This window comes from Hyperolius riggenbachi, chromosome 4 (genome assembly GCF_040937935.1).
Source record: "Hyperolius riggenbachi isolate aHypRig1 chromosome 4, aHypRig1.pri, whole genome shotgun sequence".
Classification (NCBI taxonomy): Eukaryota; Metazoa; Chordata; class Amphibia; order Anura; family Hyperoliidae; genus Hyperolius; species Hyperolius riggenbachi.
The window spans coordinates 390,701,753-390,727,063 of record NC_090649.1 but is presented as its reverse complement, the minus strand read 5'-3'; the positions used below and the strand labels follow the sequence as shown (position 1 = coordinate 390,727,063).

Genomic DNA, 25,311 nt, shown 5'->3' with positions numbered 1-25,311 from the left:
TACTCGTAGTCTGTTTTCTTTTGTAATTAAGTATAGCGCTGACATCTTAGCAGCGCTATTCAGAGGATTGTGTTGTCACTTAACTGTCCCTCTGATGGGTTCACATTCTAATCCCTACCATAGGCTGATGCCTGTGTATGTATAGTATAGTGTATATATCATAGTGCAGGGCCAATTTAGGGGGACGGATTAAAAAAAATGCTAAAATGTTGGTCTTTTTTTAATTAATAATAAAAAAAAATCCTAGCAGCAGAAAAGGAGGTAATATTCATGTGGGTGCTAAGTTGTATGAGCGAGCAATAAACCGTTAAAGTTGTGAAGTGCTGAAATATAGAAAATGGCCTGGTCACTAGAGGGCTATAAACCTCTGGTCTTCAAGTGGTTAAGGTTCAGCACCTGACCTGGGTTGCGGTAGAGGATGCTCAGCACTGATGGGCTACACTTACTGACCATTGACATGTCTAGTGTGATATTTATTTAAACAGATATTCACCCATAAAAAAGGATTCATATGTTATTTACTGCCAAGTGTTCACAGCTTAAAGGGAACCCGAGGTGAGATGGATATGGAGGCTGCCATATTTATTTCCTTGTAAACAATGCCAGTTGCCTGGAAGCGCTGTTGATCTTCTGGCATAAGTAGTGTTTGAGTCAAAACCCTGGAACAAGCATATGGCTAATCTAGTAAAAGCTGAGTCATAGTCCCTGATCTTCTGCATGCCTGTTCAGGTTCTATGGCTAAAATTATTAGAGACACAGGGTCAGTAGGACTGTCTGCCAGGCAACTGGTATTGTTTAAAAGGAAATAAATATGGCAGCCTCCATATACCTCTCACCTCAGGTATCCTTTAATTTCAAATGTATGCCTTAGTCTACTCTGCCTTGCTCCATGCAGGACAGAACAATCATGTCAGGGTGGAACTGTTATCTAATGACCATGTACGAGGAAGTAAATCAACAAGTGAGCAAGTGTCATATACACAATTCTCTGACTAATGTGTACCCTAATATCTTATTTTTTAGTGCTGAACGATTTTTGGAACAGCCAGAGATACACACGTAAGTGGTTGTATATGAATATCCGTTTTCTATACAGATTTGGCTAATTTATTTGCAGTGATGCACGTTTGACACAGTTCGGTGCACTGTAGCTTAATTGCCGTTGATGCACACTCTTCCTGCTGAGCAGTGCACCAAGAAAGCTCATATTGACCCAGAACCATTAGGAAAGTATAAGGGGCTAAAATAAATAAAAAAAAACAAAGCACTCTTACTAAAAAAGTGATGCTAAACATAATTTTGCCTTTTCACAATATATTTCTAAGTTCCCCTTGGGGGTACTCACCTCGGTAGGGGGAAGCTTCAGGGTCCCAATGAGGCTTCCCCCTCCGCTGTAGCTGCAGTAAATCCAGCGCTGGCTCCCTCGAACTCACTGGCAATCCTGGCTCGACAATCCTGACAAGCTACATTTATTTACCTTCCCTGGCTCCAGTGGGTGGCACTGTTGAGGTACTCATCACGAAGATAGGCGGAAATAGCCGATCTCCGTCAGGTCCGCTCTACTACGCAGGCGCAGGAGACTTGTGTCGCAGTAGAGCGGCCCGACAGCAATCAGCTATTTCTGCCTATCTCCGAGCGGAGAGCCGATACTGCGCCTGCGCTGGAGCCGGGAAGGTAAATATTTACATCCCTGCCGTTCCGGGACACAGGAGGACGGGGGAAGCCTCGATAGGATCCAGAGGCTCCCCCCACTCGAGGTGAGTACCCCCCAAAGGAACTTTTTCTCAATACAGGTTTTCTTTAAAGAAACATTATTTATGGCTCGGAAAGCTATTGTGTTGCATTGGACGGCTGGTACATGTCCCACTTTACAACAATGGATTGGGCTCATAAACAAGATGATACCTTTTCATAAATTGATATATATATGCATAGAGGTTGCCCCAATAAATATATGGCCATTTGGAGTGAATGGTTGAAATCACCATTGACAGCGGAAACTGAATAAAATACTCTATATAGAGATGATTCAAATTAGCACATGTAATACCATTGATGAGTAGGGGCTACGGTGATGCTGTTATTCTTTGATGATAATTGGGGGTGGGGGGAGGGGGGGTGATCCAGCACTTAAAGTTCTATGTTGATTCTTGTACTGTTCGTTTTTTTTTTTTGAGCGTTTACAAGCTTAAATTAGTTGTTCTCCTGAGCATTGCTTTGGTCTCTTAGGGTTTTATTATGGTTTTTATGTAAGATTAATACTGTGCATATGAATGAGAACCAATCCAACACCTGTAAGACACCTCTGCTGAGCAACTAAAACTATTTATAATCCGAAGACACTATTGTCACACATCTCATTATATATAACAATTTGACTCAAGTCCTGTATTATTATCTGAACTGCTATAGCTTGTGACATCTGTACTAACATGTTAACGTTCAATAAACGTGTTTAAAAAAAACAAAAACATAATTTTGCTTTCTTAAAACAGAAGGTATTTGCAATTTTTCAGCTTTTAAATGAGCAAGTACGGTTTCCCATGATACATCACTCACAAATATGCAAATCTTTGTGCCTCTGAAAGGCAGTCGCACATCCAGACACCAGTGCTTCTGGATGTGTGTCTGACTATTTGCATATTCAGGAATGATGCAACAGGGGAAAACACAAGGGGATGGGGGTCACACTTACTGGAATGGCATACATTTTTCAACAAAATCGCATTCGCATGCATGGAGAAACCCTGCATGTTACTCTCCTTCCTGCCCGGGATTATCGCTCACTGCACAGACAAGCGGTCCGCTGCCTTACGGTAACGGATCCCGCAGATCCGTTGTAGAGTGACAAGTGTGAATGGCTCCTATTTATAAAATAGGAGCTGTTCCCTGTCCGTTTAGCGATGAGCTAAAAAAATGTCCGTTCTCCGCTCTAGTGGGAACACAGCCTTACTCTTCAAGTCAAGAAAACTAGCTCTGTGTAATGTACCTCTGAAGGAGCTGCTTGAAAACATGGAAACCCAGCTTCCAGATACAGATAACCTGTACTCCCTTTATAACTCTATTTACGGTAGATGCTATGAGATTGAGACTGAGATTGGAGGGAGTGGGATGAGGTTCCTGGCATGAGATGGTAACCACCTACCAGGATAGAGTTTGCAGCCTGCCAGACTGCACTGGAAGTTAGATCAGCACATATTATTCAATGCAAAAAGACATCATTATCCTTTTTACAATCCCCCCCCCCCAGGCCTCCCCCTCCCTGCGGTCTGCGATCACTCATAAATCACAGCCACGCTGTGCGGGCTGTGTTTACCTCTGTATTGTCAGTCTCGGCTTTCCCCGCCTCCTGCATAGCTCCGGTCCCCGCCCGCGTCCCTTCCCTCCAATTGGCGGGGAGGGAATGGACGCAGGCGGGGACCGAAGCTATGCAGGAGGCGGGGGGAGCAACAGACTGACATTACAGAGGTAAACACAGCCCGCTGTGACACGCTGCGTATCGGCAGCGCGCTGTGATTTATGGGTGATCGCAGAGCGCAGGGGGGGCTTAGGGGGGATCTGGATAGCAACAGGCTGGGCTGTATAGGCAGACTGTCAGAACTGTCATTGTCAGAACCCCACCTCGGGTTTTCTTTAAACAAGGAATATGTTTAAAATGGTGAAAAGACAACCCTGAACAACGGCATAGCATGTCTTATGACCACTAGATGGGGTAGTAATAAAAGAAAGATGCTGACAAGTTATATTTTTATGAGATAAACATTTGTGGACTTAGCTGAAAAACCTCTCAAGTTCATTACAAATTTTTCTCTGCTGTGTGTGATCACCCTGGACTCTTCCCCTCACAAAAGCGCCCTATTTCTTGAAATAGTCGATACAAACAATGAATGTTCTTTGCCACTGGTGGATCAATCCTGTAAATTTGTGGAAAAACATACTGCACCATAATCACAGATACAGTCTTGCTGAATTCGAGAACTCTAAATGCCTTTTCCAGCTTAGGTGCTATCTAAAGAACGACTAAGGTTTGGGAGCGAGTAATAAAATCTAAAGGGCATCTGAAACTCTAGGCCACAACCGTCCAATTAATTCAAATTTCGGACATTGGCGATGCACGGCTATAAGGTTTTAAAGTTGTATTACTTTTTTCTAAACATGCTATATGTAGATCTAAAGCAAATTTGAAACGCTGAAAAAAAAAGATGGGTACTCATCTATAAAGAAAGAAGGCTTTGGATTCCATAGAACCTTCCTGCTCCTTGCTAAGTCTCCTCATTCCACCCCTGTCCCCAGTAAAGGGGATGTTATGTGGCTTTGGAACTCCTTGAGAGTCTTCAGAAGCACTCGCATCCCTGAATACTTCTGAAGACGAGCGTATCCGTACTGCGCATTCGTGAGCCGGGACTCGGTCGTGCTTAGCACGGATCCGCTCATCTTTGGAAGTACCCAGGGACTCGAGTGCTTACAAAGACTGTCCATGAAGGGCCAAAGATAAGATGTACAGTGGTGTGAAAAACTATTTGCCCCCTTCTTGATTTCTTATTCTTTTGCATGTTTGTCACACTTAAATGTTTCTGCTCATCAAAAACCTTTAACTATTAGTCAAAGATAACATAATTGAACACAAAATGCAGTTTTAAATGATGGTTTTTATTATTTAGTGAGAAAAATAACTCAAAACCTACATGGCCCTGTGTGAAAAAGAAATTGCCCCCTGAACCTAATAACTGGTTGGGCCACCCTTAGCAGCAATAACTGCAATCAAGCGTTTGCGATAACTTGCAACAAGACTTTTACAGCGCTCTGGAGGAATTTTGGCCCACTCATCTTTGCAGAATTGTTGTAATTCAGCTTTATTTGAGGGGTTTCTAGCACGAACCACCTTTTTAAGGTTATGCCACAACATCTCAATAGGATTCAGGTCAGGACTTTGACTAGGCCACTCCAAAGTCTTCATTTTGTTTTTCTTCAGCCATTCAGAGGTGGATTTGCTGGTGTGTTTTGGGTCATTGTCCTGCTGCAGCACCCAAGATCGCTTCAGCTTGAGTTGACAAACAGATGGCCGGACATTCTCCTTCAGGATTTTTTGATAGACAGTAGAATTCATGGTTCCATCTATCACAGCAAGCCTTCCAGGTCCTGAAGCAGCAAAACAACCCCAGACCATCACACTACCACCACCATATTTTACTGTTGGTATGATGTTCTTTTGCTGAAATGCTGTGTTACTTCTACGCCAGATGTAACGGGACACGCACCTTCCAAAAAGTTCAACTTTTGTCTCGTCGGTCCACAAGGTATTTTCCCAAAAGTCTTGCCAATCATTGAGATGTTTTTTTAGCAAGATTGAGACGAGCCTTAATGTTCTTTTTGCTTAAAAGTGGTTTGCGCCTTGGATATCTGCCATGCAGACCGTTTTTGCCCAGTCTCTTTCTTATGATGGAGTCGTGAACACTGACCTTAATTGAGGCAAGTGAGGCCTGCAGTTCTTTAGATGTTGTCCTGGGGTCTTTTGTGGCCTCTCGGATGAGTTTTCTCTGCGCTCTTAGGGTAATTTCGGTCGGCGAGCCACTCCTGGGAAGGTTCATCACTGTTCCATGTTTTTGCCATTTGTGGATAATGGCTCTCACTGTGGTTCGCTGGAGTCCCAAAGCTTTAGTAATGGCTTTATAACCTTTACCAGACTGATAGATCTCAATTACAGTACTTTGTTCTCATTTGTTCCTGAATTTCTTTGGATCTTGGCATGATGTGTAGCTTTTGAGGTGCTTTTGGTCTACTTCTCTGTGTCAGATAGCTCCTATTTAAGTGATTTCTTGATTGAAACAGGTGTGGCAGTAATCAGGCCTGGGAGTGACTACAGAAATTGAACTCAGGTGTGATAAACCACAGTTAAGTTATTTTTTAACAAGGGGGCAATCACTTTTCCACACAGGGCCATGTAGGTTTTGAGTTTTTTTTCTCACTAAATAATAAAAAACATCATTTAAAACTGCATTTTGTGTTCAGTTATGTTATCTTTGACTAATAGTTAACGGTTTTTGATGAGCAGAAACATTTAAGTGTGACAAACATGCAAAAGAATAAGAAATCAGGAAGGGGGCAAATAGTTTTTCACACCACTGTATGTGACCTCACTGGAGCCCACCACTGGAATAAGGGGAAGGAGAGAGGACCACGAAGGCTCTAGGTCAGGGGTCTCAAACTCAATTTACCTGGGGGCCGCAGGAGGCAAAGTCAGGATGAGGCTGGGCCGCATAAGGGATTTCACAAAAAAAGTTAATCAGCAGCTATCAACCCTCCTCTCTAGACCCCCCCCCCCCTCCCCCCGTCCCTTGCATTGATTTTTATTTCAAAATCAAATTCACACTGAAGCAAACTATTTTGCCTATTTTACCTTATAGTTTGCTTCAGTGCTCCCATTACAAGTAATCCGCCGTGTCCCCGCCACAAAACGAGGGCTGCAGAGCCCCCAAATCGCTAGGGGGGCAATCCGCCGGCATTTCCTGGAAGGGGCAGAGCTTTCAGCTTCAGCTCTGCGCCTCCTGACGTCAATCGCGGCGCATTGCCGCCTCTCCCCGCCCCTCTCTGTGAAGGAAGAGTGAGAGGGGCGGGCAGAGGCGGCGATGCGCCGCGATTGACGTCAGGAGGGGCAGAGCTGAAGCTGAAAGCTCTGCCCCTTCTAGGAAATGCTGGCGGATTGCCCCCCCCCAGGCGATTTGGGGGCTCTGCAGCCCTCGTTTAGCGGTGGGGATGCGGCGGATTACTTGGGAGCACTGGAGCGAACTATAAGGAAGCTTTTGCTGGCGAGGGCCACAAAATATTGTATCGAGGGCCACAAATGGCCCGCGGGCCGTGAGTTTGAGACCCCTGCTCTAGGTCCAGAGCCTTTCCTCTACATACCGGTAGCTGAGTAGCTGACTCATTTCTTATACCCCCTCTTGAGATTTACTTTAAAGTATATCCATCTTGGAAGAGACATAGAGGGTGATTTACCTGCTCTTTTTCTGAATGTATGGATTGATTGGCTGAAATACAGATCTTGTGGCTATAATACTTTTGAGTCAATCTGGAACAAAAAATGCAGATCAAAAAAGCTGGAAATATTGCAAGTGACAAAAATTAACAATTTTCCTTTTTTTTTTTGGTCTGTGAGCTTTTAAATCCCTGATTTAAATTTATGACTTTTACATTTGGTCAGAAATTAAAGTGTGTGTTGCTTCTGCATTTGCCTTCATTAGTATATTTGAGAATTTCTGTTGCATAACTGTTTGGTTTATTGGATAGTAATTATAATATTTTATTTTTCCCAGGGGCCGTCTGTTGGTGGGAACATTTGTGGCTCTGTTTTTCAACCTGTTCACTATGCTTTCTGTCACAAATAAGCCATTTACCTATGTTTCAGAAGGTAGGTCTGTGTTTTGTATAAAGGAGGAAATGTACTGTATATTCAAAAAGTAAAGAATAGAATTACCCGCTTAAAAAACAAAGAAACACACTGTATTTAGTTCCAACCGTTTTTACTCAATACAACTACAATGAAGGAAAATATATAATAACAGTACAGAAAAAAAAACCAAAAACAACAAACCAGAATCACGGAGCTGGGTAAAGAATAGCCCCTGTGTCAGTACTTTGTGGAAACATATTTTGCTTTAAAGTGCAGCTGAAGCAAGAGGGATTTGGAGGCTGCCCTATTTATTTCCTTTTGATCAGTGTACATTGCCAGGCTGTCCTGCTGATCCTCTGCGTCTAACACCTATTAACCATAGACCCTGAACAAGCATGCAGCAGATCAGGTGTTTCTGACATTATTATCAGATCTGACAAGATTAGCTGCATGCTTTTTTATGATGTTATTCAGACACTACCGCAGCCAAATAGATCAGCAGGGCTGCCAGGCAACTGGTATTGTTAAAAAAGGAAATAAATATGGCAGCCTCTTACTTCAGTCGTCTTTTAAATACAGCCTTGAATATCTTGGGATATGTCTCTACCACCATTCACTATTTGCCCCATACTTTTTTTACAGCACAGTGCCTCGGAATATGTCAGCGCCATGGAATATGTTGGCACTTTATGAATCAATAATTGTAATTAATAATTATTATTAAATTACCTCCTGAGTTTTCTCCTAGGTAATATTGCCATACCTTGTCAATAAAAAGAACGGTCAATGTTATTCTGAGTATTTTCTTGCTTGCTGGTGGCTTAACACCAGCAAGCAAGAAAATACTCAGAATAACCTTGACAGTTCTTTTTTTTTCCCCCAATTTTTTAGTTCTATTGCAAAATGCTGAAAAGTTATTTTAGCCAGATAATAAAAAATATCTCCCAGGAGAAAACTCAGGAGACAAAGTTGATTGATTAAACAGAATCTGTACTGTCCGATTTGTACAACAAAAAAAACATACCAGTCGCGTCACTGTGATCTCCTGGATCCCTCTTTGCCATTTCTGCCGCTCCTCACCGTGAACCTGGCTTTTAATCACCAGTTTTAGGCAGTGCTTACACACAAAAAACATGGCCGCTAACCAGGAAGTTGTTTGTGTGTGTGTGTGTGTGTGTGTGTGTGTGTGTGTGTGTGTGTGTGTGTGTGTGTGTGTGTGTGTGTGTGTGTTAGATATAGATATATATATATCAGAATCAGAATCTTTATTATCGCCAAGCACGACTGGGTCGTGCCCGGAATTGGGCTTGGCACGTACAGGGTACTGATACAGGATATAGATACAGGACAAAACAAGCAGTCAGGAAGGAACACATTTGCAGAGAGAGACAATGTAGCATAAGTAACAACACAAAAAACACACAAAAAACAACCAAAAGAAAGTCAAAAGAAAAGTCGGCTTCAGCTAGAGCGCCGTCTATGTGTAGTGTGCCGCAGTGCCGGCACACTGTTTGGTGTGGGGATGGGCAGTTACGTGGAGAGAGTTCAGAAGGTTGACAGCCGAGGGAATATATATATATATATATATATATATATATATATATAGTGTATATATCTATATATATCATGTTACAGTATACTACAAGTTTTTATTACTTAGTGAATTATTTGCACTCCAATCTGGGAATTTCACAGTTTCTCAGCATGTGACAGGCAGCTTCGTCCCCCCTCAGCCTCACAAAATGTATCACAGACAAACTGAAACTGAGAGCAGGGATGCTGTCTGTGAGGAATAAAGCACAGGAAGCCTGGAGGGGCGTGCATAACTTGTCCCTATTACAACAGAGGCAGCCCATTGCTCCCTGGTTTGACAAAGCTTGACAAAGAAAGAAGATTAGATAGATTACAGAGACAGTGCAACTAGAAAAGGCTGCAGTATTACAAACCACATTAGAACAGGTATATGAATTTATGAGATAGAAGAAATCAGGCTGAAAATGTTGTTACCTCTTTGATTAAGGCCTGTGATTTCTGATCACTTGTTTATTTATTTATTTTGTATTCTTTTTCAAGCTGCTAGCACAAGCTGGCTTCAGGAACATGTAGCAGATCTGAGCCGAAGGTATGCCAATTGATATGTTCATTAGCAGCTTATAGAATGTTCTCTCATATGTTGTGGAATGCAAAGAGGTGAAACTTTGCCTATGGAATTATGTGAGCCGCTGTATGTTAGATACTTTCACATTTATCATTTCCCACATTAACCTCCCTGGCGGTCTGATTCCCGCGGCTCTGCACTACTGCACTTTAGAGGGCACAGGGTCACCATTTCCATCAATGTCCTTTCTCAGTGAAACCTGCTACAGTACCTAATGGCTTTAGGGCAGTCTTCAAGGCACACGTTCTAGGGACAATTTACCTACCAGTATGTACATTTTGATGAAACTCATTCAGACGCAGAGAACAGACAAGCTCCATAAAATGCCGCAAGGACTGGCTGTTATCTCTTGATACCTGTTTTGTTCCAAGTTGGCGAAAAAAGTAAGCAGTTAAAATCCGGTTGGATTTGAACTAGTTCATGTCCTCTTGGGGGAGTCTCACGGTTTTCCTTTTTTGAAAAAAGCCTTTTTGGCAGTCAGGCTGATCAATTGGTGTTCAGAAAATGCTTTTGAAAGCAAAGAAAAACCTGAGAATCCCCCGTGAGGAGATGGACTAGTCTAAAACCTGTCAGTTCTGTCAGATTTTAACTGCTTACTTTTTTCGCTGTAGTGGTCCTTTAAATTGAGGTGACCATAACTGAATCTTATCTGCTTTTACAGACCCCTATGCTGGGAATAAACAATCCAACTTCTCGTCCGATCGACAGGAATCGGGCAATTATTTCCGACATATCCGATCTGTTTCTGACTGAGAAAGGGATGGATTTTGCAATGTTATTATCGGCTCAGAGCTGTAAAGGCCCATACACACGTCTGATTTTTCGGAACGACGGGTCGTTTGATCGTCCCGTTGTTCAGACGTCCGCCCGCTAAATCGGGCGTGTGTACAGACTGTCGTTCGTGTGACAAGACTGAGTTTGAGCGATCCGATCAGACGTGTGTATGGGCCTCAAGTGGCCCAACTACTACTTCATTCCCTCTGATAAAGGGCTTTATCAGATCAGCTGTGTTTGTGGCCATATTTTCCTGGAGCAGGGTGTAAAGAGTATGATGGCCACACTTGTTTTATGTCCCTTGCGAGATGGCCCCCAGTCTGTGGGGATCACAAGAGGTTAGCAAGGGAATGGGGGGGCATCAAAGTTTTGCTGGAGGGGACCCATAAATTATACTTATGTCCCTGAATACAGCATTCTTTATTTGGCAGCTGCTACCCAAAACAATCAGGTAACACTTCTTTTGCAGAACAGTTATTTAGCATGTTCCAAGCTTACATCCCAGCTGCAAAAAAAAATGAGTTCTACTTATCCGGGGCTTCCTCTAGCCCCTGGCAGCCGATATGTCCCTCGCAGCAAGTCCAGTGTCCCGGGATCCCCTCCTTTGCAAATGCTGACCTCGCCAGGTCGGCATCATAAGCTATACAAATATGATAGAATGATCCAATGTTATAAAAAAAAAAGCTATATAACTAAAAATTAAAAATGAGATTCTTTTCTTTGCTATTAACCACCCTGGCGTTCTGATTAAATCGCCAGGGTGGCTGCGGGAGGGTTTTTTTTAAATTAAAAAAAAACTATTTCATGCAGCCAACTGAAAGTTGGCTGCATGAAAGCCCACTAGAGGGCGCTCCGGAGGCGTTCTTCCGATCGCCTCCGGCGCCCAGAATAAACAAGGAAGGCCGCAATGAGCGGCCTTCCTTGTTTTGCTTACATCGTCGCCATAGCGACGAGCGGAGTGACGTCATCGACGTCAGCCGACGTCCTGACGTCAGCCGCCTCCGATCCAGCCCTTAGCGCTGGCCGGAACTTTTTGTTCCGGCTACGCTGGGCTCAGGCGGCTGGGGGGACCCTCTTTCGCCGCTGCTCGCGGCGGATCGCCGCAGAGCGGCGGCGATCAGGCAGCACACGCGGCTGGCAAAGTGCCGGCTGCGTGTGCTGCTTCTTATTTGACAAAAATCGGCCCAGCAGGGCCTGAGCGGCAGCCTCTGGCGGTGTTGGACGAGCTGAGCTCGTCCAGACCGCTCAGCAGGTTAATCTTCTATTAATTATCCATACTACACATACAATTCATTTTATCATAGGTTTATTTTGCTTCAGTATCACTTTAAAGGGAAGGTCCAAGCAAAATAAAAAAATGAGTTTCACTTACCTGGGGCTTCTACCAGCTCCATGCAGCCATCCTGTGCCCTTATAGTCACTCAATGCTGCTCCAGTCCCCCGCTGGCAGCTTGCCGACCTCGGAGGTCGGCGGGCCGCATTGCATACATTTTTACGCATTCCCGCTAGTGCAGGAACATTAACACATACATTTTTACGTGTTACTGGTTCAATGCGTACATTTTTACGCATTGAACCAGTAATGCGTAAAAACGTATGTGTTAATGTTCCTATATTAGCGGGAATGCGTAAAAATGTACGCAATGCGGCCCGCCGACCTCCGAGGTCGGAAAGCTGCCAGCGGGGGACTGGAACAGCAGTGAGTGACTACGAGGGCACAGGATGGCTGCATGGGGCTGGTAGAAGCCCCGGGTAAGTGAAACTCATTTTATTATTTTGCTTGGACCTTCCCTTTAAGAATGAATGTGTTTGCTATAAAGGAAATAAAAGTTGATAGATGATCTTCACTTTTGTAAGCAAAGAAAATGTTATTCATAGTACATTGTATATTTATAGCATATTGTAGCATTGTTTTCTAAAGAGTACTTGTTGGCACAGTGCATGCATTGTCGTCCTTTTGTAACTTTATGTTTATTTCTAACAGTTTATGTGGCATTATACCAGGCCTGAGTAGCATCTTTCTACCTCGGATGAATCCATTTGTGCTAATTGACATTGCAGGAGCACTAGCACTCTGCATTACATATATGTTGATAGAAATAAAGTAAGTCAATACTATTATTTCTCTCATGTATCTGATAACCTGAGCTCTGAGGAGAGGCTTGTGATCATCTGAGCAGCCACTAGTACAGCGAGAAGGAAGGCAAGCAGCTTTTACCTCAGAAACCAGAATTTGAGTGGGAAGGCATTTTAGAAATGGCATCCTGAGATAACCATCTACAAATAACTTAGCACTGACTACTAATTTTGAAGAACATTGAGCATATGATGATAAAGTACATAATTAAGCTCTTTTTTATCAGAGGACATGCGGATCGAACCAATGCTTTAGCTAGTCTGACTCAGCACGAAATGCTGTTGCTCTTCAACAGAAAAATAATCAGTATTTGTCCTATTAACTTGAGTTGCGGCCACATATCACCACTCCTTAAAGAGGGGATCTGTGACAAACACCACTGTTTTGCATTCCAGTCAGTGGTTTTCTCCAATGTCAAAGTGGCAAACACTATTTGGCATCTTCAAAGAAGCAGTCAGGCTGATCTACACTTTATGAATATTCTTTGAACGCTCGCCATCATCAAGCAAATTAAGTAGCAGCCATTTCATCTTCTGGTCACTTTTATAAATATGGTGACCTGAGAATGGGACAGCTGGTTAGTGTATTTGTTAAAGAGACAGCAGCCCAGGGTTAAGCTGGAGCCTATGTATTTGTCCGTATCCTTTACATTCATTATTAAGGCACCTGTACACTAATAGATCGGCACCTGATGTGACAAAATGGGATCGATTCAGAGAGGAGTCGATTCCTACCACACACAGCAGTTGATTTTCAGTAGATTCCAGCAGGGAATTTATTAAAAATCGATCAAACTGCAATGCTGTACTGTTTGATGTAGTGCAGCGCTATGGGTCGCTGATCGGCTGCCACGTTTTTGATCAAAATTGATTGAAAAGGAATCCTGATGAGATGAACGAGAAACAAGGAAACAAACATCCGTTAGAGGTCTTGTCTCTGTTGGGTATGTGTTTCCTCACATACTACGGTGTAATGAGTTAATCTTTCTTAGGCCACATACAGACATCAGACCATAGTCTTTGGAAAATGAAAGATCACAGACCAATCTTACCACCTTTCCTGTAGTATAAGAGCCATACTCTACACAGTCTTTTCTATGGAGCTGAACTCCACATCAGGAAAAAATCTTTGCAAGATGCTGCACACACAGATGCTGTACAGACACAAAAGATCAGTATCTGCAAAAGATCTGTTCCTGCCAAAAATCCATTCCTGCAAATTGCAATGATAGTCTATGAGATCTGCAGATCATCATACACACATGATTTAACTGACATTCATCTGCAGATCTGAAAATCCATCCTGGTGGATCTGATCTGCAGATGAATGTCAGTTAAATCATGTGTGTATGATGATCTGCAGATCTCATAGACTATCATTGCAATTTGCAGGAATGGATTTTTGGCAGGAACAGATCTTTTGCAGATACTGATCTTTTGTGTCTGTACAGCATCTGTGTGTGCAGCATCTTGCAAAGATTTTTTCCTGATATGGAGTGATCTTTCATTTTCCAAAGACTATGGTCTGATGTCTGTATGTGGCCTAATGGTGCCCATACACGATACAATAAAAATGTTCAATTTTCCAGTTTTTTCTATCTAAATGATCGAATGAATGAAAGTAGAAAATGGTTTTTTTTTTTCGATCAAGAAATTCGAACGATTATTCTGTTTTTTTTAAAAAATCTGATCGGACATGATGGAAAAATCTTTATATTCGAACGGAATAATCAAACTAAATTATCTAATTCGAAAAAAATGGAAAATTGTACCATGTATGGCCACCATAATGGTAACCAGCAGAAATAAATGCATAAAATATCTTCCCACCAGTACCAAAAATACAAACGCTTTACTATCAGAGAGACCGGCTCTTTACCTATTCAGTCACCAGCATCAAAAGCAACCAGACCAATCCTCTCTTGCTCTATTCCAAACTAAAAGATAGGTTTGTCTGGAATTCTCTCTCAAGATAAACATTTGTGATTCTGGTAATAAGCTATACACACTGGTAAATGTGTACATTGCGAGTGCAGTCAAGCCACCTATCTTATATGTCTGTTTGTACTTGCAGTAACTATTTTGCCGTGGATACTGCCTCAGCTGTGGCAATTGCCGTGATGACCTTTGGTACCATGTATCCAATGAGTGTGTACAGTGGCAAAGTTCTGCTCCAGGTATGTTGTGCTACTAAACCGAAGCTTCATCTTTATTAAGAATTGCCACAAAATAACCTTGGTGCGTCACTAATATTTTTGCAGTTTAATGATACTGAAATTATTTTTCATTTTCAATGTCCGACCAAGTGAGAATTCCTGCTTGTAAGCAGAAATGCACTTTTTTGCTAGTGAGGAATCTGTACTCTCTCTGAAGTATGTAAATAATGAGTAGTACATGAGAAGAGCAGGGTCCCTTGTTTCTGAATTCCTAGAGTTGTGAGGCGTTGTGAAACTGGTTGCTTGGTTGAAGCGGACCTGAACTCGGAACTTACTCTCTGCTCTAAAAGATAAGCAACAGCATAACCATTAAAGAAAAACATTTTTTGCTGCAACTGATACAAATCTTTCAATAAATCTGCAGTGTGCCTACTGCCTGCTTTCATGGAAGCAGATATAGGGTTAACATCCTGGGTTTACAAATTAGGTGCTCTGCCGAGGCAGCCAGCTGACAAAGCTAAGAGATCAAGTTACAGTTGTGAGTAGTTACAGATGAGGGGGAACTAGACAGGCTAAACTCTAAATACATACAGGGTGCATTGTTATGTTTTCCTTCTGTCCTGTGCAAGAGTTCAGGCCCACAGTTACAGAGATAAGTGTCATCATTGGTGCCCTGAATTACCTCTGGATCCTTGCTTGTTGTAGGTGTTTGACTTAGAAACCACTAAGTTTAGTAGACTAATATGACACCCAAGCAGTTCCCTTTTTGTATAAAACATAAACAAACAAAAAAATCAGCCTGTACATTCCTGTCAGTACTTACTGTACTTATTTTAATGACAGTAGAATGTCCAAATTCTCCTTCAGAAGAATCTAGTTTTGATGAATACAGCAGACGTGTAAAATATCTCCATAAGGACCATTGTTAAGGCTTTCCAAAGACTTTTTTGACTATTATAGACAAATCCATGACTTGCCTATTATTCTTCCCACCCAAGTGCCATCTGCTGCTGGTATTCTGCATTTTTAGCCACACACCCGTAACAGTCATGCAAGTAATGTAGGCACATGTCTGTTAGGTCAGAATACCTCATCTGCATGCTCATTCTAGGTTAGTGACTCAGAAAGTAAAATGTGCAGGATTAGTACATAACCGGAAAGCAGCATTTTTTAGATCAGAATCAGCAATGGCCGCTTTCATAATCCTACCTTAGCTTCTTTCATGCTGTAAGTGGCAGGTATTCAGGGAAAGTAAATAAAGGCTATTCAGACTGGTAACAGTAAATTCGGGCGCCTGAGGCTAGTGGACAAATCGGGCGCCGCCATTCACTCCTATAATAAATATCGTTTAATGGGCGCCCGATAGGAAAAAAGGGCGCCGGAGAAAACTAACGTTTTAAAAGCGGCGCCCGGAGACTTAATGTTTTATTACTGTTTCTCATGATTACACATTATTTAATGATTTATACATTTTTAAATATTATTTTTAAACGAAAAACAGTACAATATTTTTTTCCAAACATTATTTTTAAACGAAAAACAGTACTTTTTTTTTTTAACATTATTTTTAAACGAAAAAACCAACAGGGGGGTCTTAGGTTTAGGCACCAACAGGGGGGTCTTAGGTTTAGGCACCAACAGGGGGGTCTTAGGTTTAGGCACCAACAGGGGGTCTTAGGTTTAGGCACCAAAAGGGGGGTCTTAGGTTTAGGCACCAACAGGGGGGTCTTAGGTTTAGGCACCAACAGGGGGTCTTAGGTTTAGGCACCAACAGGGGGTCTTAGGTTTAGGCACCAACAGGGGGGTCTTAGGTTTAGGCACCAACAGGGGGGTCTTAGGTTTAGGCACTAACAGGGGGGTCTTAGGTTTAGGCACCAACAGGGGGGTCTTAGGTTTAGGCACTAACAGGGGGGTCTAGGGGTTAGGGGTAGGTACAGGGAGGGTTACTTAGGCACCAACAGGGGGGGTCTTAGGTTTAGGCATCAACAGAGGGGGGTCTAGGGGTTAGGGGTAGGTACAGGGAGGGTTACTTAGTAATTTTTTTTTTAAACGTTATTATACGTTTCACTATTTAAACGAAAGATTAACGTTTTTACAATTGCCGATTTAATGCACATTATTTAATGATTTATAACTTTAAAAACCATTAATTTTAAACGAAATACAGTACAATACATTTTTAAACGTTATCCATGCTTATCGTTAAAAACCCGGCGCCCTTTTTTCCCAGCGCCCCTTTTTAACGTACGCATTCAGACTACCCATACTATAGCATGAAATAGAGCATTGCCAGGGCATACAGTCATAGCACTGGTGCGTTTCTAAGGTTATTATATACTTTTAGTACAAACAACCAAGACTAATCTGCTAACCACACCCAGCCACATTTACAGAGCAACCAACATTTCTTGTAATCCATTTTGGCTCTTCTTCTTCAGTTAAGCCTTCATGGTAACCTGAAGTCAGAGGAATATGGTGGCTATCATACCAGCTATCGATCGATTGATCGTTTGCAAATCGGTTGGCCAATCGACCGATCGATGGCCGATTTCGATGGATTTCCATCGAACTGGCAGGGTGGAAAATTTAGGTCGATCTGATGAGATTGCTTATCAGTTTGCATTGGCCTTAATGGAAATCTGATGGCAAAAAAATGCCTTTAGATCGAATTTCAATAGATTTCAAACTGAAATCTATTGGAATTCTATCCTGGTAAAAAATGTTCTAAAAACGCATCAGATAGATCATCAGATGCATTTCTTATCTATCTGCTGCCAATCTGACAAGTGTATGGGCACCTTAACTGACAGTCCTGTTAATCTCTTTGGCTGCATAGTGTGAAACAAACATGCAGGTAATCCAGTCAGACTTTAGTCAGAGCACCTGATCTGCATGGTTGTTCAGAGTCTATGGCTAAAAGTATCAGAAGCAAAGAATCAGCTGGACAGCCAGGCAACTTGCATAGTTTAAAAGGAAATAAATATTACCCTCCCTATTCCTCTCAGTTCAGGTGGTCTTTAAAGTAAAACCTAGAATTAAAAAAAAAAAGTACAATTTGCAGATACTTGCTTATTCTTAATGTCATTAGACACTTGGTGCCCTCCTATTGTGCCCTCCCTCCCCTCTGCGTTGCTACTGTAGCTTCTGTTAAATACTGTCCGCGCACCTTCTTTGTGTACGCTCCTGCACAGCTTTATGTAGCAGCTGCCTTAAGGACCGCAGGCTTTATTCCCCCTACTGACTAGGCTATTTTTTTACAAATTAGGCTCGCTGCAGGGCCATACAACTCAGCACACAAGTGATTTCCCCCCCCCCCCCCTTTTCTGCCCACCAACAGAGTTTTCTGTTGGTGGGCTCTGATCCTTGCCGCCCTGTTTGTTAATTTTTTTATGCATTTATTTTTGTTTTAAAACAAATTTCACTATATATATATATAATTTTTTTTTTTTTAAGCAAGCCTGCCCTCCCTCCCCTCGCCAGCCAATCACCGCTCTCGGCTGTCATACGCATCAGCCTATGACAGCCGATCGCTCTTGTGCCTCCCATTACAGCGCTGCCGTAGATCGCAGCGCTGTACAGTGTAAATAGACGGCAGTTTCGGGGTCTAACAGTCTCTGAACGGCGATCCCATCATTCAAGCGGATCTCCTGCAAAGCCCCCCCCCCCGCCCGGACTTCACGCCAATTAGCGTTAAGTGGTCCTGGGGCTGCCACCGCGTCCATGCCAATTGGCATGGAGCAGTCACTTAGAAGTTAACTGGGCATGCGCGGTCCCTAAGGTAACAGAACTGTGCATGCCCGGGGTGCTCTCAGTCAACGGCTGCTCTGCACAGCTGGTTGGGAGCGCAATCCACTGGAAGGGGGGTAGTGGAATAGTGGACAGCGCATGTGCCCCATTGTCGAAGTTGTGATTGGGGGGGGGGGGGGGAATGGAGGGGAGGCCAGCGACAATAAAGGCCCATTAACACTTGCACAATTAGCGGGCATTTACCGCTAATTGTTGGAGTAACTGTAGCGCCCCAATCTCGGTGAATAAGAAGAACAGTAGTGCAGCTGCATAAGGATAGATTCTTCCATCCAAGTAAAGTAAAGATGCAGTATTCACAGCGCAGGTGTATTCCTCTTCCAGACAAATGTTGCCCGCTCTTGTCCCGCGGGCAACATACGTCCAGGTTGCAAAGAGAGGTCACTAAGTACCACACTGGATGGGAAGCGATATACGCCAGAAGAGGGTCCTAAGTGGATTAGGACCCTCTTGAAGTAAATGTACGCTGCACCCTATGTTTTGCCTTTTTATCCGGAAATAAACGAGAAGCATTTTAATACCACTGAAAGCATCCCTGTTTTATGTCGTTGCACTGTAAGTGCATATACAGGTGGTGATAAGTGGGAAGACACACATCATAAAGTAAAAAGAGGCAGGGAACACACTACATGCGTTTCTGCGCGTTTTGCCGCGAACGGCAAAACGCGCACGATTTTAGAGGCTATTGAAATTAATAGCCTAGCTCGGGAAACGCTGCGCCGCATGCGTTTGTGCGCGTTTGCGTTCGCGTTTTTCTCCGCGTTTTGTACCCGCACAGTTTTCTGCTTTTTTCCGCACATTGCATGACACTACATGCCATGCAAACGCAGAAACGCACGCGGAAAAACGCACGCGTTAGACGCGACCGCAAAACCCGACGGAAACCTGGGAAACGCAGGGGAAAACGGCCCTGCAAGTGTGTTCCCTGCCTCATCGCTAATTGCTGATGATCGCTAGCGCTTTTTAAATTGCTAGAGCAATGTTAGCTATTTATGGCAGTGATCCCACTGCGGCAATCGCTACAATTCACGTTTAGCGCAAAATGCTAATCGTGAATTCTCGCGACTGCCGCAGTGGGATCACTGCCATAAATAGCTAACATGCAGCATTTTTTTGCATCTTTTTGAGCGATTGCAATTGAAATACATTGCGATCGCTCAAAAAACGCAAACATGTCTAGTGAAATATTTGCGATTAACGTGAAAAAAATCACCTATGCAAAACGCTAGTGCTAAACCCTAGGGTTTTGTGATTTCAAGTGTGAATAAACCCTAAGGGTCCACCAAGTATCCGTAAAGAATAAGCAGGTATCCATACATTTCATTTTTTTTTTCAACTCCGGTACACATTATCATTTAACAAATAAGGTGAGTTTGTATTTTGAATATACTGTATGTTTTGTAGCCTAATTTAGTTTTATTGATTTGTTGTAAAGTCTTCCTTTTGATTGATTGCTGTGTGACCTCTATGCAAGGTATGCGCCTGGCTGTACTAGTTGGATAGGAAGCACATTCTTGCATTCCTTTAGCTGTGGTTTGACCACATTTTTGTGGTGAGGTGGGAAGGAGGCACAATACAAGATGCAGAGGAAAGTGGCTGCCTTGGCCACACTGTGCTTTACAGTGGCAGTGAGGGTTTAATTAGCCTGGTACACTCTCACTGATGGCAAGCCTGAAATAGGTTTTTATAATGGGTATGTCCTAATACTGTGAGCAGCGCTGCCTCAGCAATCTGTACATATGATTATCATATGTGGGTGTGAATGGAATGCAAACCTGCCTTGTTGCAGCAGACTTTGTATCCTCTCAGTAGCAACTACAAACATTTGTGTTTAGTTTGTCATTCTTGCAGTTTCTGCTTAAAGATAAACATTGCTACTTTATTATCATTCTGTGTACAGGGATGTGCTGTAGACATATTTGTATACATACACCAGAAATTGAACCTATAACTGTCCTTCCCAATACATCTTCTGTTTGATAGGAACTTTTTTGTTTTAGTTTTATGCTAAAGCAAACTGATGAGCTGAGGTAAAACAGCTCATTGATATCAAACACAACTCCCCCTTCCTCCTGATATACTGGATATACTGCCCTTAAACAGTTACTTCCAGTGAAACAGACAGAGCCTGTCATGTAAGGCTCTGTCTTGCCAGGATCGGTGGCTTTCATGGTTAATAACTTAACCATGGTCGGCCGTAATTCATTAATGTCAGAAACTCTGCCCCCCTCCTCCAGATGTTTTTTTTTCTTTTTTAAAGTCTTCCGAAGCTCTAGCCACCCCCACCCTTGTTACTGTGACCCGCCTCCTTGGTGGCTACCAAGCTGGGGCAGGCCACTGCAAACCAGGTGGCGATGGACAGAACTTCGTAAGACTTCTGAAAAAATGGCAGCAACTGTCTTGCTGATGGGGCGGGAACAACTTTACCTGTCTAATGAATTACGTACCAGCAGGTGAGTTATTAACCCTGAGACCCACCAATAGGGCTGCTCAAATCCTATCCGGGAGACATCCAGATAGTTGCTATCCGGATATCTCCCAGTAAACCTGTGTGGGGTGGGCGGCGGGGGTCAATCTTACCTGTCTGACGTCTTCTTAGTCCCTCCCTCAGCGCCTCCCACGATGCGCTCCACGAGCGCCACGTGATTACAAACACTTCGTCCTTCAACCCGGAAGGAGGAAGTGTTTGTAATCACGTGACCGCCGCTTGGACCACATCGTGGGAGGCGCCGAGGGATGGACCGAAGAAGACATCAGGCAGGTAAAATTGACCCCCGCCCACCCCGCACAGGTTTACTGGGAGATAACCGGATAGAACTATCCGGATGTCTCCCGGATCGGATTTGAGCAGCCCTGCCCACCAATCCTGGGAGCATTAATCACTTGTATAATTTGAGACGGGTTGTCTAAGTCCTGCAAGACTTCAGTTCCTGCCCAGGGACGTAGATAATCGTCATCTGACAATTAAAAAAATAGCTACTTTTTTAATATGTATGTCAATAATTAATTACTGTTAATTTTGAAAGTGTGGGCTTGTAAATAGTGATGGTGGCAGAACTGAAAAAAATACACCTTTATTTTCAAATAAAATATTGGCACCATACGTTGTACTAGGGAAATATTTTAAACGTTGCAATAAATAGGACAAATAAGCAAATAAAATGTGTGGGTTTTAATTACAGTAGCATGTAATATTTTAAAATAATAATGGCTGAAAAATACAGAATTTTTTTTCTCAAAATGCATTTAGAATAAAATAATTCTTAGCAAAATGTACAACCCAAAGAAAGCCGGTGTCGGAAAAAAAAAACAGATCTAGATTGTTTCATTGTTATAAGTAGTAATAAAATTATAATAAAATTATAGGCAAATAAATGTAAGGAGCGCTGAAAGGTGAAAATTGCTTTGGTAAAGCAGGGGAAAAACCCCTCAGTAGTAAAGTGGTTAAGAAAGAGCCTTACATTACAGGCTTTTGCCACTGAAGGTACTATAGTCTTTAATAATATTATTAAATGGTTTAATGAAGAGTACATTATACCTACATTTTTATTTCTGTGTTACTTAAGCTTGAAAAGACCCCTTCCTCCCAGGTACTTATAGACCTACAGCCCATTTTATTTCATAGTATGAAATTTTACAAAAATATGGGCAACTACACTGGCTGAGGTTCTCCCCAAAAGGGCACCCCTGCTCTTCTACTTTTAGGTCTTCATGCAAAAATATGTTTTCTTTACTTATCTACCTACCTACTTTCTTTACCTACGCTCGGGCTTTTTTATAAAATGATTCATGTGCTTAAGCTAGAACTTGGCTAGCTAACCATGCCCCCCAAGTCCCTCTGCTCTCCGCCCCCCCGATCACCCCCAATCGCCGCCGTTATACGTACCCCCCAGGGATCCTGCGATGGCGCAGCCTCCCAATCAGCTCCAGGCTTCTCTATGGGGAGGATTGGGACAGCGCATGACGTCGATGACGTCATGTCCGATCGGCGCCATAGCGACGACAAGCTAAATGGTGAAGCTGCGGCTCTCGCTGGATCGCGGACGGGTAAATATTGCCGGAGGCGATTGGGGGGATCAGAGTGTTGCCGGGGGACTTGGGGGCCATAGTTAGCTAGCGAAGTGCTAGCTTAAAGAGGAACTGAAGAGAGAGGTATATGGAGGCTGCCATATTTATTTCCATTTAATCAATACCAGTTGCCTGGCAGCCCTGCGGGTCTATTTCTCTGCAGTAGTATCTGAGGAAGCAGGAAATTTGGGCGCATGAGGCAGGTGGACAAAAAGGGCGCCGCCATTCACTCCCATAATAAATATCGTTTAATCGGTGCCCAACAGGAAAAAAGGGCGCCGGAGAAAAATAACGTTTTAAAAGCGGCGCCCGGAGACTTTTAATGTTTTATAACTGCTTCTCATGATTACACGTTATTTAATGATTTATAATTTTCTAAACATTATTTTTAAACGAAAAACAGTACAATATTTTTAAAACATTATTTATAAACGAAAAATTATAAAAAAATTTCTTTTTTAAATCATTATTTTTAAACGAAAAACCGCACATTTTTTAAAACGTTATTAATGCTTATCACAGGGGGTCTTAGGTTTAGGCACCACCAAGGGGGTCTTAGGTTTAGGCACCACCAGGGGGGTCTTAGGTTTAGGCACCACCAGGGGGGTCTTAGGTTTAGGCACCAACAGGGGGGTCTTAGGTTTAGGCACCAACAGGGGGGTCTAGGGGTTAGGGGTAGGTACAGGGAGGGTTACTTAGTTTGTTTTTTTTAAACGTTATACATTTCACTTTTTAAACGGAAGATTAACGTTTTTATAATTGTCGATTTCATACACATTATTTAATGATTTATAACTTTATAAAACATTATTTTTAAACGAAATATAGCACAATTTATTTTTTAAACGTTATTCATGCTTATCGTTTAAAACCGTGCGCCCTTTTTTCCCGGCGCCCTTTTTTAACGTACGCAGTATCTGAATAACACCAGAAACAAGCATGCAGCTAGTCTTGTCAGATCTGACTTTAAAGTCTGAAACACCTGATCTGCTGCATGCTTGTTCAGGGGCTATGGCTAATAGTATTAGGCAGAGGATCAGCAGGGCTGCCAGGCAACTGGTATTGCTTAAAAGGAAATAAACATTGCAGCCTCCATATACCTCTCTCTTCAGTTCCCCTTTAAGCATTTAAATCAAATTTTATTTAAAAAAATCATCCCGCGGATGCAGCCTCTAAAACTGCGTACCGCCAGGGAGGTTAAAATGGACCTGAACTCTTGCACAGGACAGAAGGAACACATATATAAATGCACTCTGTATGTGTTCAAAGAGTTTAGCCTGTGTAATGCCCCCTCATCTGTGACTAATAACAACTGTAATTTAATCTCTCAGCTGTGTCAGCTCAGGAATATCCACTGCTTTGGCAGAGCAGCTAATTTGTAAACATAGGATGAGGATGTTAACCCTTTGTCTGCTTCCATGAAAGCCGTAGGTAGACACACTACAGATTTACTGCAGGATTTGTATCAGCTGTTTATTCTTTAAATATTTTTTTCTTTAAAGGTTATTATGCTGTTGCTTATCTTTGAGCAGAGAGGACGTTCTGAGCTCAGGTCCATTTTAACCATTTATGCCGCCTGGACTTGATTGCCGCCCGCACGTGTTGTCCCCCGTTAGCCCGGATATCAATGAATGGGAACGTAGTTCCCATTTATTGATCTAAGTCCGCGGTAGAAAGACCGATGGCGTCTTATCAGAAACCACTGTCTTTCTGATAAAAAGTTTACCGTCCTCCTTATCCTTCCTGGGAGCGAGAGCGTTCGCTTCCAGGACTTAAAAAATGTTTAGGACTGTGGCCATCTTGTGGACAAATAGTAAAGCTACATACATTTTTCAATCAAATAAACACAAATTATTATATTTAAAATTAACGGTTTACCTCCCACACCAAAAATTACCCAAATAAAATTTTTATTGAAAAAAAAAATACAATAAAAAAAACAAAACAAAAATAGTTACCTAGGTCTGAACTTTTTTAATATGCATGTGAAGAGGGTATATTACGAACATTTTTTAAATTATAAGCTTGTAAATAGTGATAGACGCAAAACTGAAAAAATTCACATTTATTTCCAAATAAAATATTGGCGCCATACATTGTGATAGGGACATCATTTAAATGGTGTAATAACCGGGACAGATGGGCAAATAAAATACATGGGTTTTAATTATGGTAGAATGTATTATTTTAAAGCTATAATGGCCGAAAACTGAGAAATAATGAATTTTTTCATAGCAAAATGTACCACTCAAAGAAAACTGGTGGTGGAAAAAACAAGCTATAGATCAATTAATTGTGATAATTAGTGATAAAGTTATTGGCGAATGAATGGGTGGTGAAAATTGCTCTGATGCATAAGATGAAAAATACCTGCGGGCTGAAATGGTTAAAGTAAAATATTTACAAGGTGGCCATACCTGGGGCTTCTTAAGTGTTCCCATAAACTGTGTGGCTCCTTCGCTTCCCCTTATTGGAGCTATGCACCCCGTTTTAAGCTCTAACTCAACCGATTCGGAGTAATTCCTGAACTGTGTTAGCAAGTGCCCGACAAGTGAATGGGGCAGCTGACAGGTGGTGAAAATAGGCCTAAGATTGCATGCTTTGTGCGCTCTGTGTGCCCTCTTCAATTGCACTTCTGAATCGCAGTAATTGGCACAGGAGCATTCTATTCAGAAACATCCATAACCACACATGCCCCGACACTACTGGCTGAGGTTCCTGCACACAGCCATGCCTTGGGAGGGGCTGCCCGTGAAGAGGTCCTGCGAGGTTGATCGATAATGCGCCCTGAGGGGTAACCAAGACAGAGGGGAGCCCTATCAAGC

The 25,311-nt window shown here is 42.5% G+C and overlaps 1 protein-coding gene across 2 annotated transcripts in view; it reads left to right on the top strand.

Moving 5' to 3' along the window:
* The window catches only part of SLC30A6 (solute carrier family 30 member 6), a 66,306-nt gene that overhangs the window by 31,018 nt on the left and 9,977 nt on the right, over window positions 1–25,311 (top strand). For both annotated transcript variants that reach the window (XM_068232172.1, XM_068232171.1), the window contains exons 7-11: window positions 1,024–1,059; window positions 7,314–7,408; window positions 9,464–9,512; window positions 12,307–12,426; window positions 14,533–14,635. In XM_068232172.1, the coding sequence (XP_068088273.1) occupies window positions 1,024–1,059; window positions 7,314–7,408; window positions 9,464–9,512; window positions 12,307–12,426; window positions 14,533–14,635 (403 nt within the window). The remainder of the gene's footprint in view (window positions 1–1,023; window positions 1,060–7,313; window positions 7,409–9,463; window positions 9,513–12,306; window positions 12,427–14,532; window positions 14,636–25,311) is intronic.